Source organism: Schistocerca americana, chromosome 1 (genome assembly GCF_021461395.2).
Source record: "Schistocerca americana isolate TAMUIC-IGC-003095 chromosome 1, iqSchAmer2.1, whole genome shotgun sequence".
Lineage (NCBI taxonomy): Eukaryota > Metazoa > Arthropoda > Insecta > Orthoptera > Acrididae > Schistocerca > Schistocerca americana.
Genome location: NC_060119.1, coordinates 26,009,019 through 26,028,721, shown reverse-complemented (window position 1 = coordinate 26,028,721; position 19,703 = coordinate 26,009,019). Strand labels below are relative to the sequence as shown.

Genomic DNA, 19,703 nt, shown 5'->3' with positions numbered 1-19,703 from the left:
CCGGAGATGTGTCTGGACGAATGCCAGACGTTTGCCACGCCGGACATTTGCCACACTTGCCCCTTCGCCAGGTAGCTTGAGTAGCGATCCCTCAGGTAAGGGACGCCCTTCCTCGTACTTCTTCTGTCCGCTTTCAAACCGCCGTCTCCACATCTTACTCGATACAACCAGTACGTAAGGGATCTTCTTCTTCGACATCTTGGGCAAATACAGAGCTTCTTTTCCGAAATCGAAATATTTATGACTTTTGGGGAACGAAAGCAATACCGACGACTATGTCAGTATGTAATTAGTTTTGCCAAGTATAAATATAGATCCCTCTGTCTGTACAGTAGCTTACTTTCACGCTTACCGATTGCGATAGATGCAGTCCATCGGCATGGGAGCAACAAGAAAGGAACGATGTAAAGAGAATGCGAATGTACGCTTGTCATTTCTTTCTGATCACTGCATTTGTGCCCACTTTAATTAGTACAAATCCATGCCCAAAAGACAATAAGGAAAGAAGAAATGGGAATATGAATGTTTGAAAAGAAAAACGACACACACTATATTAATTTACTCTCTAAAATCCGATATCCCTTGCGGTGAAACATTAGTTCATAAAGTGTAACGGGACAGTGTTCAAAACATGACTGAAAATACGTTCACTAAATAGCGATAAGAACATCTATGATTGACATGTCATCTAAAGCCGATGTACAATTTTAAAATGTTAGAAATATGGACATGAAGTAATACAGAATGCTATGCTTGCAACGTACGTTGTTGTTCTACATTGTTTAGCTCTGGTATTTACAGGGTCACAGAGAAAGCATCCTAGGTTTTGGAGGGAAAAGCCGTAATTGCAATGATCTGCTCTACAACAGAAACGATAAGCACAACTTAAGGAAAAATAATGTAACGTGTGTTCCAGCTCACAAGCGACATTGAAGCAGATACTTCCTGTGACTTATTATGGGCAGGCGTTATATTCGACAGCCGGAATAAATTAATAACTGGCTCCTTTTACCGACCCCCGGTCTCAGATGAAACAGTTGCTGAACAGTTCAAAGAAAACTTGAGTCTCACCACAAATAGGTACGCTGCTCATACAATTATAGTTGGTAGTTACTTCAATCTACCTTCTGTATGTTGACAAAAATACATCTTCTGACCCTACTGTAGATAGAAAACAACTTCCGTAATTGTTCTAAATGTTTTTCTTAAAATTATTTTGAACAATTAGTTCACGAAGCCATTCAAATTGTAAATGGTTGGAAACACACTTGATCTCTTAGCCTCAAATAATCCTGTGCGTCACGACGGATATACAAAGTCGTAGCGAGGCTCAATTCCGTAACAAAGAAATTCACCAAAACTAAACGCGAAATATATCTATTTATAAAAGCAGCTGAGATAGTCTCCAATCCTTCCAAACTATGTAAATGAAGACCACATGTGGCTTAAGTTCAAAGAAATAGTATCAACAGCACTCGAGAAATTCATACCAAATAAATTAATAACAGACGGAACTGATCCCCCACGGCACACAAAACACGACAGAAAGCTGCTGCAGGAGCACCGAAAAGGGCACGTATAATTTAGACGAACGCAAAATCTCAAGATTGGCGTAGTTTTACTGAGGCTCGAAATTTGGTGCAGATTTCAATGCGAGATGCATTTAATAGTTTCCGCAACGAAAGTGTCTCTAGAAATGTGGCCAAAGAGATTCTGGTCCTATGTTAAGTAAACCAGCGGAAAGGCTTAGTAAGTCCCTTTACTGCGCGACAGCGCTGAGCAGGAGGAGGGGGAGACAAGGGAGCCAACCCTTCGGAGCAGGTAAAGTCGTGGCAGGTGTCCGGCGTAGCAAATGTCCGCACACCGTCTGGACGCCTCGGGCAGCGTTGGGATGCCTGGCTGACAGGCGGCCGCAGCCGGCAGTACCGGTCTGCGGTGGGGCGCCGTTTCTTTTCACAGCTGGACACTGTTGGTTGTCACCCTAACGACACAGCGGTACGTCAACGATATTCTGCGCCCTGTTTTGTGGCCCTTCTTGGAAAGTCATCCTGGTCTTACATTTCAGAAAGATAATGCCCTCCGGCATACGGCGAAGGATTCTACTACTCGTATTCGTGCTTGCCAAACCCTACCTTGACCAGCAAGCTCGCTGGATCTCTCGCCAACTGAGAACGTTTGGAGCTTTATGCGCAGGACCGTCCAACCAGTTCGGGATTTTTACTATTTAAAGTGCCAAATGGACAAAATTTGGCACTATATCCTCCATGGGGACATCCAACTACACTGTCAATCCGTCTCGAGGAGAATAATTGCTTACTCAAGGGCCAGTGGTAGACCAACACGTTACTGACTTGCTCAGCTTCTGAAGCTCTTTGTCTTGAATATAACATCAAATTCTTATAAAATTGTAATCATTTGTTTGCTTGTACACGTACATCACATCTACCGATTTCCGTCCCACTCTGTCAATTGCTGCGTGGTGCTTCGTGTGTTGTTTATCGAAAAACAGCGAGCCTGACGCAGACGCTTGCGGCGTTGTGCGCTACAAAGTAGACGCAGTCTGATGTCAGATTTCTTGTGTTTGCTGAAACTGGGCACTGGGGACGTTGTTGTGCCCCCTTGGAACGTGAGAGAAAGTTTTGAGTAAATACGCAAAAGCAGTACTTGTCACAAGTAGCGAGTTATAGAAAGACAATTCCACAAAAAAAAAAAAAAGCCCTGGTATTCTGACATCCTGTGTTGCACTGCTTTTCAGTCTCCCCCCCCCCTCCTGCCCCCACACAGACACACACACGCACACACACACACACACACACACACACACACACACACACACGCCTCTGTTTATGTCACTTATTGGATCACTCAACACTGAAAATTGGCGCCACATTGCACAGCACGATGAACGTATGTGTGGTGACATAAGTTATAAAAATTCTTTATTTTGCATCAGAGATGAGAATCAACTGGGATGTGTGTGAAAAACAAACACTGCAAGGCTGGAGAATACGAAAGTACAGAACGTCAGTTGTAAAGCTGTGCTGTGGTACGACGGTCACTTCAAAATGAACAGATGAATTCTTTTGAGAAGTCATACTTTTGTGAAACCATACTTTTGTTCTACATATTAGGTATTCATGAAGGTCATACAAACATTCATCCTCTTATAAACTTAGAATAATATCGTTAACGACTTTCAAGGTGTCAAAGATATTTGTTGTACATGTGATTTGTTTTCACAAGAAATATGAGCTCTCTGGCACTGCGAGCATATTTGTATGCACGCATGATGCATTGTGGAGGATTTCGTGTATTGAGTTTCAGTAGAATAACTAGAACAGTTAAAATTTAAAACCATTTCCTTTTAGAATGGGAGAAAGTGTGAAATTAGTATAAATTGTCATTTTGGAGGGGCCTACTTTATGTGGTGGGACCGTGGTGCAAGCAGCGCAGGTTGTAAATGGTCCAAGCACATCTTGGTCGGCCTCCTCTCGTTGGAAATGCAAGCGTGTAGTCACGATCGTAATTAAGCACATCTTCTAACACTGCATATTTATAATAAATCACCATTTAACGCAGGAACTGGCACTGCAATGTGGCAGCGAACTGAACGATTTCAATGTCCCCGAGAGAGCCAAAAGTAAACAGTTTTCCGAGAATATTTGCGGTCTGTTAGCGTTATGCTGTTCCCGCAAGTGGCGCTGTCATAGCACTCCGTCGAGATGCCAGCTGTTCTTTGTGTTCGTCTGCAGCGACGTGTTGCTGTACAAGTCCCGTGCACTGAGGACGAGGCAGTGACAGACATTCACACGAGACTGAAGAAGATGCGTGTGGATGACGCCACAGATCGAGGTCTATTCGTAATCTCATTTTGGCTGACAAGCGCATAACAGTGAACGAACCCCCAGAAGTATGGAAAACGGAAGTGCAGAACGTGATCTCCTGTGAATCAGTAGCGAGGAGCTGTGCAGTGGAATGCTTCGAGGAGTGAGCAGTGTGGCCTTTCCGTTGGCACGGCTGCACCGCGGCTGGCTGGCTGGCTGGCTGGCTAGACGCGCCAGCTCAGCTGGGGTGCGCGTATTTGTGGCGGAGGCAGCGGCGGCGGCGGCGGCTCTGCGCATGCGCGAGCGCGCGGCCGCGCCGCCCCAGGCCGGGGGCCGCAGCCGGCGGCGGCAGTCGGGGGCGGCCGGCCGCCCGGGGCGTTGCCCTGCTCCACCGGCGCCGCCGACCACATTACGACTCGACCACTCGAACGTTTTCGCTTCCGACCCGACCCAGCGACGAAACGCGCGACACGACGCAACACCTGCCGCTGCGGCGCCATGAAGTTCTACACGAACCTGAACAAGGTAGGCGCCGCCCCCAGCTGGCGGGCACGTGCGTGCCACGCGGCGGCCGGCCCACGTGTCAGGCTGGGACGGCGGGCCGCGCCGACGCCGACGCCGCCACCGACGCATTCCGTGTGGGACCCAGCCGGACTCTCTTGTCATCTGCCCACTGTAATATGTTGACGATGCGATGTCGGCAGTTTCCCGCCTCGATTAACGCTTTTTGTCGCGGTGATCCATTTCAGCGATGACACGTGATCGAAAAACATTTTTTTAAAAAAATTGTATTATTGTGGCACTGGGTTATTCCTAAGTAATATATGACATATACCGTCTTTTGCGACCGTGATAAAAATCTTAGACAACTCCCTTTCGTTTTATTTTAAAGAATCTTCAGTTACCACTCGAACGATATGGTTTTTTCTGACTCCTCTTAAACGGTATTAAATTACTATCATTACTCACGTTTGTTTTGCTGCTTACTACATTCCTAACGTTGTTCTACATACAGGGGTGACCGAGCGTAGTGGCGCAGTGGTTAGCACACTGGACTCGCATTCGGGAGGACGATAGTTCAATCCCGCGTTCTGCCATCCTAATTTAGATTTTCCGTGATTTCTCTAAATCGCTCCAGGCAAATGCCGGGATGGTTCCCTTTAAAGGGCACGGCCGACTTCCTTCCCCGTCCTTCCCTAATCCACTGAGACCTATGACCTCGCCGTTTGGTCTCTTCCTCCAAACAACCCAATCCAACATACAGGTGTTCCGTTTTGGTACGCTGCATTTCACTGACATGGAATGTATTTTTGTTTTCACATTGTGTAGATCCACTTAACACACACATCCATGTCCGAGGGAGGACTTGAACCTCCGCCGGGACCAGCCGCACAGTCCATGACTGCAGCGCCTGAGACCGCTCGGCTAATCCCCCGCGGCTACTTTTTTATGGTAGTGTGGTGACTGACCATGGATGGATATGTCCTGGTTAATGTTATAATGTTTTTGTGGCTGCAGAGCAGTTTTTATTTTTTTACTATATTATATTAGTTTAAATATCCTTTGGTTGCTAACATTTGGTCATTTTCTACGTGTTTCTTTTCTGTTGTTATATTTCTGAATTTGGAAATTTTCTTCTAGTGTTAAGAGATGTTTGTTGCTGAATATAATTATTTTCTTGTTTTCTTCTATTGTGGTATAGTGAGGAATTTCTTGATGTAATGCGCAATGCGTAGGTCACACGTCGACCGACAGATTCTTTCATGGTGTTTACACTTTGCTCGCTGTCGCCTGTCTGGCCGGCGTTCCCCACGCCCCGTGTATTTCTTCCAGTCAGTGCGAAACGAAGCATTCACACGACATGCGTCACTTGCGATCGATATAGCACTTCAGACGTGTGTACCACATAAAGGAAATCAACTGACCCACTGAAAGGGAAGGCGTCTAATTATCCACAATGAAGTCTCTAAAAAAGAAGAGAAGGGAAGGCGTCTAATTATCCACAATGAAGTCTGTAAAAAAGAAAAGAAGAAGAAGTAGATTATGATGGACAACAAAGATACCCTCAGTGTACGTGAGCACTGTTTCGAGGAACTTCAACTGAAGCGGGAAAACGCGAACATCTTGTCATCAGCAAATAGTAGGAGGTATAAAGCAGATGTGGACAGAGCACTCGTGGTGAGCGCGTCGGCGGGGAAACCTGTAGCGGCGGCGTTCTGGACAAGCCGTCTTTCTTCACGACAACTGCTGCTTCTTCTCTTTTTTTCTGTCACCAGCGGTTTGGAAATATGTAATTCCATTTTCATGTAAACGCTATCGTGTGTTTAACGTGACCAAAAGAATATGTCGAACATACGTTCATAAATTGTCTGTGCTGGAAATGTGCAGAAATAATGTTCGTCCACCGCAACTCGCAGGTTCACAGTGATTGATATCCAGGCTGCCAGTGCAGGGCCTGCTATATGAGAGGACGTTAAGAGAATAACACGCAGCACGTGGCGTTAAAGAAAAATGGTTCAAATGGCTCTGAGCACTATGGGACTCAACTGCTGAGGTCATTAGTCCCCTAGAACTTAGAACTAGTTAAACCTAACTAACCTAAGGACATCACAAACATCCATGCCCGAGGCAGGATTCGAACCTGCGACCGTAGCGGTCTCGCGGTTCCAGACTGTAGCGCCTTTAACCGCACGGCCACTTCGGCCGGCGGCGTTAAAGAACTGAGTGTGTTTACGAAATAAAACATAGATGGTGAGTGTCGTTAATTAAAAGATAAAAGGCTGATTTGTTTATTGTTTAAAATGTTTGCACAGAAATGTTTAAATGTAGATTGTCGAAGGTAAGGGTATTACGAAATTTATCGGTTTTTTGTTGTTGTGTAGTATAGGTTTCATTTGGGTGGATGTTTGGTTCAGGGATTTTTTTTTGGGGGGGGGGGGGGGGTTACGAGGGATAAGGTACCGAAGTAACCCTTAGGATGTGATGAAAGGGGAGTGGTGAGAATGTGAGCCCTGACAAGGTAGGAGTGGGGTGTTGAACCAGGCCCGATAGGCGGCTAAGGAGAGAAGACTGAAGATTGTTGGGAGAGAAAATGGAGAGCGTGCAGGTGTGGTGCCGGGTGAGTGTGTTGGCGGAGCATCAGGTAGGATCGCAGAGCAGGGTGGTTAGTGGCAGTAGGGCGAGGGGTACCTGCCGGGGACGCTGAGTTCATCCGACAAGTTAGGCGGGAGGGGGGATATGTAGGGCGTGGTAGAAAGGGGAAGGAAGCATAGCACACGGTGGCTCAGATCAAGGACTTATAGGCGTGCAGGATTGTGGAGACGTGCAACCCCCATGTTCGACCAGTTAGTAGTGGACTTTTCTGTGAATGGTTAGTAGATGGGGTTCTCACGTTAGACGGCAGTCAAGCGTTATTCCAACGTGTTAGTTAATTGGACAGGACGGTCGTAAATGTTAAGGTGAAAGTTGTGGGGCGGAAGCTGGTGGTAGTTCCTGCTGAAATTATTACCCGGTTTTCTGGACGGTTTATTTTGAGGAGCTGCTGGTTGTACCAGGAGGTGATTTGGCTTAGATGTATCTGGAGAACCCCTGGTATTTCCGGAAGGCAGGTTAGAGGACTAAGGAAGTGGCGTCATTGGCGTATGGCTTAGGACATAACAGTACTGGAGAGAGGACAGATCCTCGAGGTCACCTTTGCGTTAGGTTGGAAGGTACGGGAGCTGGTTTTGTTGATGATTGACGGCGACATTAGACGGGCGGTTTGATTAAAAGGATGTGCAAGAACGAACATAATTAATTAGAAGTGCATAGGTCTGGAGTTTGATGAGGAGACTGAAATGTCACGCCTCATCGTACACATTTCAGGTCACGGTGCAACGTTAAAACCATCATCACAATTAATTAAATAATTCGGCAACAGTATTTCAATAGCTTCTCTCAAATCTGAATCCCGGCGAATTCCTGAGGATGTTGTAATTACATCAGACAGAACCGCCTTAGTATTGACTCCAAGCTCACATTCAGAGACTCCATTGATCACGTCTGCAACATAACCAATCATCTCAGCTATCAAATGTACCCACTCATCAAAGGCTGTTAGTTACTCATAGCCAGGAAAAAGTCAAGAATCTACCAAGTGTTTCTTCTTCACATAATAACTTGTGTCTCCGAAAAGTGTTCGTTAGCAACAAATACCAATTTCTAGAAAGTGCAAATCATTTAAAACACATTCCTCCGCATAGCTCTCCGTTATTTGCCGAACTTTGTCACCCATACAGACCACTAAATAACGAAAAGTCTTGTCACCATTCAGTACACACCCAAAAAGTCCAGGCAAAAGCACGATCTTCTCACTATAACCTCATCCGTAATGTTGGACGACTCACATCCGATCTTAGAAACAAATTCTCCAGAATGATACTGGACCGTCAATTCGACTTTTAAATTTCCATCAGTCCCTTACCGTCATAATGAAAATCAGCAAAATCACAACAACAAACCACGGCACTCCTGAATTCTTTTATATTTTCGTTCTCGTACCTTTACGCACAGATAAAAGGAATGACGCCTTTCTGTCAGGTCCTTTAGCGAAATAAGTCACAAACGGCTGACATTGTGCGTCGGATCTTTACGACAGTCTAACATACGACGTACTCACTACGTAGAAAGTGGTTGCTGTCTGATGGTGGGAGACCCAGTGGCGCACCTAGCGGCAACAAAGCCACACTTGGAATGCATGTCAGGCGCAGAGATTTTTGCAGACAGGTTAACATATGCAGTTGCTAAACCTTATCATAAGAAAGGCAACAAGAAAGACTTAAACAATTATCGTCCAATTTCCTTACTGACATATTTTTCGAAAATATTTTCGATAATATTACTCGCCTACGTTGTCCCTGAGTCACGCTAGATTCTCTTGGCACTTCGGTAGTAACTTGCTTCCCTGCATTGTCTTTTGTGGTTGCGACACACAATTCTTCGTGTGTGACACTAAGCTCTCCTTCCTGGACTGGCCCAGGCATCCCTACGCACTTACAAAGAGTCCTGCTTGGCGACCTGCAGTGCTTATGATCTTAGCTAGCATGCAGCGTTCTTTTGTGGGCACGAATAGTTTTTTAGGATAACACTTTGCCGGCCGCTGTGACCGAACGGTCCTGCGCGCTTCAGTCTGCAGCTGTGCTGCTGCTACGGTCGCAGGTTCGAATCCTGCCTCGGGCATGGATGTGTGTGATGTCCTTAGGTTAGTTAGGTTTAAGTAGTTCTAAGTCTAGGGGACTGATGACCTCAGATGTTAAGTCCCATAGTGCTTAGTGCCATTTGAACCATAACAGTTTAACTGGGCATCTAGATTGACGACTGGAACTCGTTTGGTCGGATTAAAAAGTCTTCATCGGCAAATAACTGCACAGAGAAGTTTTACTATGTGTGCTTGTTGGAGTAGCTTCATCAATCTGGACCCTTAAGCTTCCACACTCGGTGACTGTTTGTGTTCTCTGCAAGAACTCCCACCCGAAAATAAGTTTATGACCACATTCTGCAAAAACGACAAATTCGAAAGGCCGCGTTCTACTATTGATAGTTTTTCTTGCAGTTCATGTCCCTTTCGGGTGGACAAATTTGCCATTTGCGACCTTCAACACAGTTGCTTTCGTATCACGGAACATAGTCCTTAACAGGCGATGATAAGCATTCGACTTTACAGATAAATAACTTCCTGAATCTACTAGTATCCAGGCAGGTTGTCCGTCGATGATGAAGTCAGCGAGATTTCCTGATATCTTGGGGACTATCTTCCATGGAACATTTTAATCTCTGTAGGCCTCGCCTCCGTAGATAGTCACTTATTTTTTGTAAATTCGGCGGGTAGGCTGGTAGGTGGTAACTCTGTACGGCGACAGAGGTTGACTACGGCGTGTTGGGGAGCGACCTCCTCCAGGCTACGACGACGAGCTTCGTCCAGCAGGTCGGTAGGAATCGTCTGCAATTGACCGGCGTGGATAGGACTGTTGTGGCGGTTGACGTCTTGCGACGTAATAGCCGTCTAACAGCCGCCTTCTTTCTTCGCAAGGTTTCTAGGGCGTCTACAGGGAAAACAAACTGGCAGTTTTTCCTGCGAGTGTGGAGGGGTTGGTTGTACCGGCGTTGGTCAGGCGCTGGCTTGTTTGATGGCGGCGGCGTAAGACCGAGTCGGCGGAGTCCTCCACTCATCTGGCTCGTACGACTGGCGCTGGAGATCGGTTCCAAAGGTCGATACACCTCTTACTTCAAATTCTCTATTGCCTCCTTAAGTATGGGGGCGAAGTTCGTCGCTCCTGTCTCTTGTATACGCGGTCAGATGTTAATGGATGGCATAAATTGTTGTACCTCTTCTCTTACTATCTGGCGTGTGAGAGAAGCGAGGTTACGATGGCTTTTCGTAACTGCTGTAGGAAGCACATTCGGCAGTCGACGATACGTCTTTTGTTCAACTCTTTTCTGTTCTGACGCAATAGTGACCAAAGTGGACCAACATTCGAGAGGACGACGGTTCAAAACCCGCGTCGGGTCATCCTAATTTAGGTTTTCCTTGATTCTCCCAAATCGCTTCAGGTATACGCCGGGATTGTTCCTTTGAAAAGGCACGGCCGATTTTCTTCCTCATCCTTCCCTAGTCCGACTTGTGCTCCGTCCCTAATAACGTCGTTGTCGACGGGACGTTAAACGTTAATCTCCTCCTCCTATTTTACGCGTTCATAAAATGGTTTCTCTTGAAGCTCAGTGAAAAAAAAATACGTTGTTGCGTAGATATTCGACGTGTTTTTGCAATTCTTCATGTCTTCCGCTGATTACTGTCTACTTCCTGCTCTTAAAAGGAGAAGTTACTTTTCAGTAACCATTTCTATGTTACAAGGATCTCGTAACTGAACGGTCTGTGACGAGCTGTTTAATACCTCTTGTGGTCGTTAGGGAACCTTTACAATAACAATTTGGTGTCGTCTTTCGTTAGCGCTACATGCTATAGTGCTACGTATGCTTACGCTCGTTCAAATCGCGTTACAAATCACTATAAGCGATTTAGTAATTCGAATCAGTTTAAGGTTCAATTTGATATTTTTGCAACTCCTTTTGCACTGGACTTTGGAAAGTCGCATCCTAAAGTACGACTGTAACTCACTGAATTCCAATATCATCGTATGGGAGGAGAGAGGTTCCGCACTAGAGAAAAAAAATAGAAAACATCTACAAGAATTTTTCTCGTGAACTGCTCATGGAATCGTTTAAAATAACTGCTCGATTCTGCAGTATGTTCGTAACTAGACACGTATGTGAAAGACTGTTTACAATAATCGCAGTTGGGAAATCGAAATTTAGAGATAATGCCACGTACGTTCATCTGACTGAAGCAACCGTTTGGTGACCAGACGTTTCACTCTAAATATTAAAATGTTAAGTAAAAGAGAAATCGTGGAGTCATGTAAACATAAAATTTCTTCTTTTTCGCAAACAGTAGTCCTGCCGTAATCTTCACGTTAAATACAATAATTAATAGGTGTTTAATGAGTAGTACGTGTTCTTGGCTTGACACTTTACAATTTGTGTTCTAAACTGTGTGAAAAAAAAGGTAAAGCCCCCAGAAGCGGAAGAGGAAACAGACTTATATTTGACGAGTTGAGAGGACACGTGTTGTTATCGTCGTGATTATAGAGTAGAGTCAAATCAAGAGTGAAGGTGGCAGTGTGAGATCACTTATCACTGTGACGTTGCGTCCACTCCGGTCTGGACGCGTGCGCCGATTCGGCTGGGAAGGGTGCCGTGGAGCCGTTGCAGCTTCTCGTGAGCCGAGGTGGCCGGATACGTTTGAATTAGTCGCTGTCCCACTAAATTCTGACGCTGGGACGGGGTGCTCCCACGCGGCTGACCAGCGGAGTACCTGGATGTGGCGCGGACGCGTGTCGCTGGTGGGCGACCGTAGTCGTGTTGAGAAACTGCGCCACGGTACTGTGTGTGGCACGAGGGGCGACACGCGATCACGTAGGCTGACCGTGACGTTTCTGCCACTGTGCCGCCACCTCTCCAGACGCAGCCGCTCGCGTTGTGGTTTTAAAGACACGCTACGTACGGGACAGTAATTCCGCAATTCTGCTACGATTAATCTCTGTCCAGTGGTGTACGGTGACGCAGAATGTTGCCGCCAGTCCGTAGCTTGTTCTCGGACGACTGACGCAGACGTTAAGGGGTGACGATGTGCTGGATGCACAAAATGGCAGTCCTTCCGTGTGGTGGACAGACGCGGTGGATCGGAACCTCGGCTACCCCTCTCGCTAGCGTGCAGTCCACCATCGAATCATTGTCACACTTGAAAGGACGACAAAATTTGAATATTGCGGTATTCGACAAGCAGGCGAAAGAATGAGGCCGTTGTCAAACTCTGTCAGAAGCGGATAACGAGTACGCGGCATCCGTGTGTCCTTCACAGTGGATCACTTGACATCTGACGCTGTCGATGGCCGTTCTATAACCGACCAGACCTGGTAACAAAAGCAAACACGAACAATGCCGTCTCGTGGCCGTTCTACCTATGATACAGAATTGCAACTCCTATCATTTAGATACCCACCGATGGGTATGTACAAAGTTACACTGACATCTGGCTGCTCAGTTTTTTATGTCAGGCCATATTTGTGAGAACTGATGTGCTGGTAGCGGAGGTTGTCAATAAACGCAATCAGATGTGTACAAAGGGCTAATGCACTATGTACACTTAGGAACTGAGATAAACATAACTTTGAACTGAAGTGCTGTAGGAGTATTGGTACAAATATGGGAACAAAGTACCGTTATCCCAGATGGCGGCGATGACGTCATCCAAGATGGCGTATTTTTGCCGGGAATTTTGAATTCTGGCGGGAAAGTGTCACGCCGCCCTCCCCCACATCGCGCATCTAACCTATCAATTACCTAAGTACTTACTTCCATTTCAATTTTAATCACAATAAATAATTCAATTTACAATTTCAATATTCAATGATCAAATGAGAATTTCCACATTTTCCCACTATTAGCGCGGTGTTCATTACTGACCTAGCACCCCTCCCCCCCGCCCCTCAGCCCTTAGAATGTTGCACTCCTATCGGCCACGTGATTTGACTTCATATAGGTGTGAAAAGGTGTTCAACTACCTAGTTTCAACTACTTTTCAAGGACGGGACCGCCACCTCTTCCTAGGAACTCGCGCAGAGTTTGAATTTTGGCTGTATAGAAAGGTCACTTGCACTTTCGCTACCAACCTAAGAAAAGTGGGGGAAGAAAGGACACTTGTACTAACCTCATCCACCCGACCGACCGCCACTTCCTCCTGGGAACTGGCGCCAAGTTTGAATTCTGCCAGTATACAAAGCTCACTTGTTTTTCGCTACCAATATAAGAAAATTGCTGCAAACGAAGCTCCTCACCACCACTAGCCTAAGTCGGCAGACCGCCACCTCTCCTTAGGGGCGGGTGGTAAAAGGACTCAGCGCATTTATGGAGGCGGTAAGGAGCGTACTTCATTTATTTGGTAGCAATTTATTTAGGGATGGAGTATATGTATCACAGAACACGCGCTCTGACATGCCCCACAGCACACATACCTGCAAACTACTCCAACAAATCTCATGTACAAAGCTCTACACACACTCTTGTTAATCGTAAACTGTCAAAAATAACACATTGCACAACCTACAGACATGCGAACCATTCAGAAACAGTGCAGAGCGTTTGCGTCCAGATAGCCAAACAACTTCTAAAATTGTCAAAATAATAATCCATCTAAAAGACTGCTTGCTAATCGTCAACTGTACAAATCATACACCAGCCTTTATTTAAACAATTAGAGGCAGCACCCTCACCAAATGCATTCGTCGCGGAGTCCATAGCCTAACTGACTTAGTTCATATCGATGCCACTAGAGGATGCTACAGTGACGTCAAGTGATGGCGCAAGTACCGTAATCTAAGATGACGCCACCTAGTGGATTCACCACGAGCTCCAGACTCCAACTGGCTTAGTACATTTCCTCTCCATCAGAGGACGCCACAGTGACACCAACTGATGACGCAAGTACAGTTATCCATGGCGGCAAACAGTGTGTTCTCCCCGAGGTCTAGTACTCAGTACCACCAGCAGAGGACGCCTTCTCCGTTTCCTGACGTAAACCAAGATGGTTTGGAAAAATGGTGGGAAAACGACTCAGCCGGAGAGTAAGGAATGACTGCACTCTATTTATTTTCGAACATTTTATTTAGGCATGGAGTATATTTATCACAGTATCACAAAACACCCACCCAGATGTGCCTGGGGTCATGTTGCACAGCCCACAGACGCGCAAACAACTCCTAATTTGACTGCACGAATGCAAACTGCTCCTAAATAATGCAGTACACATATCTGCAAACACGCTCAGTACTCGTAAACTGTCCAAGGACCTTGAAAAGTAGTTGAAACTAAGTAGTTGAAACTATAGGTTAGGTGGTTTGTGTTTAACGTCCCGTCGACAACGAGGTCATTAGAGACGGAGCGCAAGCTCGGGTTAGGGAAGGATTGGGAAGGAAATCGGCCGTGCCCTTTCAAAGGAACCATCCCGGCAATTGCCTGAAACGATTTAGGGAAATCACGGAAAACCTAAATCAGGATGGTTGGAGACGGGATTGAACCGTCGTCCTCCCGAATGCGAGTCCAGTTGAAACTATAGTGAACACCTTTTCATACCTATATGAAGTCGAATTAAGTGACCAATAGGAGTGCAGCATTCTAGGGGTGGTGGGGTGGGGGTACTAGGTCATCAATGAACACCGCGCTGATGGTGGGAAAATGTGGAACTTCTCATTTGATTAGTGAATATTGAAATTGTAAATTGAATTATTTATTCTGATTAAAATTCAAATGAAATTAAGTACTTAGGTAATTGATAGGCTAGATGCGCGATGTGGGTGTTTGCATATTTACAGAAGACTGTGTCCAGCACGTGTATAAAGGTGGTGGCCGTGTGTGTGTGACGTAAGCGGTCGAACGCCGGTGGCGCGGCGCGTGTCCGGTTATAACAGACGCGAGCGAGAGAGAGCAGACGATCTTGTGTCATCACGCGACATGACGGTAGCGTCCTCTGGTGGCCACGATGTGAACTAAGCTTCAGCTCTAGAGTTCGTGGTGGAACATCGGGTGCAGCCATCTTGAATGGCGGTACTTGTGTATCATCACCTGACGTCAGAAGACCGCTCTCTGCCAGCACGGATATGAACTAAGCCAGTTGCAGTCCAGGCTCAGTTGCGAACACATCTGCTTGAAATTGGTTAAATAATAAAGGCAAGTCCATTTTCCCGCCATTTTCCTAGGTGCGACGCATTATCAGGTTGGAATTTGAACTTCCTGCCATTTTTCTGGGGGAGGGGAGCATCGCACTTTGCCACCAAAATTCAAACTTCGCGCCAAAATCCGCCATCTTGGATGACGTCATCGCCGCCATCTTGGATGACATCATCGACGACATCTTGGATGACATCATCGCCGCCATTTTTGATGACGTCATCGCCGCTGTCTTGGATAATGGTATTTTATTCTTGTACCCCCTTTTGCCCAATACTTGTAGGTACTTCTGTGGTGCTGAGTTGTATATAATGAGAGTAATGTTCTTGCTAAGGAGAATATAAAAAAAACAATCTGAACGTCCTGCCAGATCGAGAAAGTGTCCTCGCTCCAGTCTTCCTTACTAATCTTGATACGTCTTGAGAGGCGCCGAATTTGTGTGTGTGTGTGGGGGGGGGGGGGGGTCACTAAATAGCGGCTGCTTAGAAAGATGAGCCGGCCAATGAGAGGAGTCGTACGCATTGAGGTCACGTGATTTCAGTGTCGTCTGGCGGCGTGTACGTGTGGCGCCTCCCAGCGGAGAAGAGCCAGCTCGCCCGCAGGTTTAAACGTGGCGTCTCCCGCGAAGATGTGGGCGGCGCGTCGGTTGCGGTTGACGAAGCTGTCGTCGGTACAAATGGTTCAAATGGCTCTGAGGACTATGGGACTCAACTGCTGAGGTCATTAGTCCCCTAGAACTTAGAACTAGTTAAACCTAACTAACCTAAGGACATCACAAACATCCATGCCCGAGGCAGGATTCGAACCTGCGACCGTAGCGGTCTTGCGGTTCCAGACTGCAGCGCCTTTAACCGCACGGCCACTTCGGGCGGCTGTCGTCGGTACAGCGACCGTGAGCTTAAATACGCATCGCGACGTTTCGAAAGTGCTTGGACTTTCGAAATGTCCCCCAGCTGCCGTGAACAGAGCAGCCACTGGCAACCGGCGTTCCCACGGGCGTCTAGGCGCTGCAGCCTCACAACACGTTCTGAAGAATCTGCTCCCGCCAGTTGCTCACGTTTGGCTGGTCTGGACCCTCGAATTTTTCGTGCCGCAAGTAATTTATTTGTTAGCAACGTCAATTGCTCTCGAGTGACGCCCTCTTTTTCCACTCTTGCCAAAAGATGTTCGCAGGGACCCGCTCGTCTTTCACAAAACTTAGAGACTCGGTGGCGTGGCGCCTGCTGTGTATTACCCCTTTGACACAGAGACCAATCGAGCAGGCGGTGAGTTGCTCGCGTGGGCCTCGTTGCGTGCCGTGCGTGAGATGGGGGGCTGATGGCCCGCTCTACGCTTCTTTGCTTACTGCAATATCGCCGTCTGCCGCGTCAGCTCCGTACGACGGCGACGGCTGTTTTAATCCAGTCCACGCCGACCGGTGCTGTTACGCTGTCAGTTCCTTCGTACGTCAAAGCATCCTTCCTCTAGTAGTAATGGAGCAATTTTTAACGTGACATAACGCTTTTCTCCAGTCTTCTAAACTCGCAGCGGCGTTATTTATTTGTTCTTTTTCATTTTTCATCAGCCCCGAGAGTGGCAAAAATTTGATAGTGGCGCCGCCACCCCCCCCCCCCCCCCCCCTCCACCCCCACCCCCATTCCCAATCGAGTGTTTGAGATAGGAACATCATAAATTTGAAAAAAAGTCGATTTTTCAAAAACATGTTCATTTTGTACCGCACGTCTTTCTCAAGCGTCTGATATGCAAAACATGTGTGTTTGAGGAAATGTCAGACATGTTATTTGGTCTTAACTGTGCCAAAGTCCAATGCCACACCTCTTCACACAGCATTCGTCGCACGGCACTGTATTTCGCTGTGTGGATTTCGAACGTATATGTTTTGTAATGGAAGCCTTGATGATCTACAGGACAGTAGAAATTGAAATGTCTTGCTGTGCCTCACCTGCTCCCAGTCGGCTGGTTTGTCATCTTACCCCCCTCCAGAAAAAACTCACAGTTAATATTGGGTGGGGCTATTTGGGACCAGGAGAATAAAAACGCTTCAGAAAATATGCACTCTTTATTGGTAACAAGTTTCTCTTTTGCGTGACATAAATTTAAATACAGGACACATACAAGCAGTAAAGATAACACACACTTGGCAGTACACATTTCTTCAGTCCTTAAGTCACAGCATTTTTTTCTCTCTATTCTTGTTACAGATTTACATGGCGTGCTTTCCTTCCTGCGATAGAATCTGTTACCTCATCAAAGTTCATCAAACGTTTTGCCACACAAAAAATCAAAATGTCGTTATCTGATACTGAAAAATGGTTCAAATGGCTCTAAGGACTATGGGACATAACTTCTGAGGTCATCAGTCCCCTAGAACCTAGAACTACTTAAACCTAACTAACCTAAGGACATCACACACATCCATGCCCGAGGCAGGATTCGAACCTGCGACCGTAGCGGTCGCGCGGTTCCAGACTGTAGCGCCTAGAACCTCTGATACTGAAAAAGCTGTTTATACAGATAGTACCCAAGACAGGTGTGGTTTCACGATATTACGTCTAATTTATCACTGTCTGCTACATAAAACAAAATAGACCTTTCTAACATTGCAGCAATTGTAACACACGCCAAATATGCGAGACTGTTTTGGCCCAAATTGTCATTTTTATCTACCTTGTTTACATAAATAACACGACAGAACATAATTCACGAAGTACCAATATGAAATGCCTACTAGGCCTACTACAAGGAAAAAGTTTTACGTTAGAAAATAGTTTCACATTAATTCATATGCGCCAGTTCCCCAAACATGAGACCGGAAAGCGGTAGTACGACGAAACGTTTATATAAATTTGGAATCGTCAATTCTTCCGCATAGTTTGTGTGATGTCCCCGTTTCCCCTCCTTCCTCGTTCTAAGAAATAATCCTGTGCTTACTAATTCTGCAAGTATTCCTGCCATTGTCAAAACTTATTCTCCGGTTAACTTCACGAACCCTAAGAGAATCACCGGTTTAGTTATCCCGCGTTTATTCTCCGGCTAGGCGTTATTACGTCTTTGTACAACGGGTTTTCCGCGCTATTCCGAGACTAGAACTTAAGCGGCTGCTACCGGGGACTGAACACCTGGCACTTATTAACGTAATTTGGCAAAAATTTTCTGTGAAAATTTCATTTTCTTGGATACGCCGAGAGATAATATGTAATATTTCTTACCTGTTATTCCTTTAAGTTACTTATTTCCACTCTGGTAGTCTGAATCTACGGATTTCGCTAATAGTTATAACAACGCTTATCATTCGCTTACCGAATCAACCACATAAACAAACAGCAATTAGCTTTTATCCGTTCTGGTCTGTTCAGCTCAGCTCGTAAAGCTCCGTCCCCTTTTGCTGCGGGAAAATTTTTTTGTTCCCTGGATGCGGCGGGGATTCCCCTGGCGGAGACATCACGTACACTATGCACGCATTCAAAAATCAACGTATGATTCGTTCAGAAATCAACTTAGAATGTGTTCAAAAATGTTCATAAACCAACAGGGATACGTTTCAAAATCATATGAATAATCGACAGACCAAAGTGCGCTGGATGGTAGGCGCTTTGTGAAACAAAGTTTTTTTCTTGAATACACAGCCCCCTGAAATAGTCGCACGGGGCAGATACCCCGGTCGCCCCAACCCCTCCTTCCACCTTACTGACCTAGTTAAATCCGTTTGATTCACTGCAAGGCACCAGATCGCTGCTAAAGTCTGTAGGGCACGGCGGCGGCAGAGGTGAATAATCAGGGTGTGGGTTCCCTCCTCACGTAGCCACAAGAGCACTGTTCTCCTCAGATCGTATATGTCGTCGTGTATGTGACTGCGGGCCAGCCAGGGCTGTACCTGATTCCTTAGGGAACTACAGGAGACACTATTGCGAGTGTTGTGACTGATGACTACACCTCAGACTTCGAGGTTCTAAAAATCTTAAATTAGATACCTAAAATAGGTTCTGTCATTACAAAAATCAGAAAATAGGTGTCCAAAACCTGACATTTTGCTGTCTAGATAGATAGATTGACAAAAACCCACATTATATTATTGTCCATGTCCATAATTGCAGTCACATTAAATAACTAACACTTTCTCCACATTTTCCTTTGAGAAAGTGCATCTCTTGTGTGTTAATAGCATCTTATATGCCGACAATGACCGTTCCGCGTCAACAGGTGTAACCGCAGCGTATTTAAATGACGGCATTAGGCCAGTTACGCCAATGAGACCGCACACTCATGTTCTGTTGATATGCCCGATAAGGTGTCAGCCCAGCCACTGTGCAGAGGGTGATCAGTCCCTTTTTTTTACTTTTCTTTTTTTTTAGCACTGTCTTTAGTTTTTCACTAACTTTCATACCGACAGAACCTGGAACCATGCTGATTTTTTTCTGTCATCTTTTCTATCAATCGCAGTTGCGTGGAGGCCCGTTTCCTTGAACACTCCAGAGCTTTCGTAATAAGGACCAAAAATGGATAATGAGATTTTATGTATCTTACTATTCTCGTCGTCATTTGTTATGATGACAGGTGGCC

The 19,703-nt window shown here is 46.0% G+C and overlaps 1 protein-coding gene across 3 annotated transcripts in view; it reads left to right on the top strand.

Annotated features, from left to right (window-relative positions):
- The window catches only part of LOC124546004 (tight junction protein ZO-1), a 710,801-nt gene that overhangs the window by 214,864 nt on the left and 476,234 nt on the right, over positions 1–19,703 (top strand). The window contains exon 1 of one of the 3 annotated variants that reach the window (XM_047124983.1): positions 4,187–4,349. The exons of the other annotated variants lie outside the window; for them this stretch is intronic. Within the exon in view, the coding sequence (XP_046980939.1) occupies positions 4,323–4,349 (27 nt within the window). The 5' untranslated portion in view covers positions 4,187–4,322. Of the gene's footprint in view, positions 1–4,186; positions 4,350–19,703 lie in introns of those variants that run through there. 3 annotated transcript variants of the gene reach the window in all.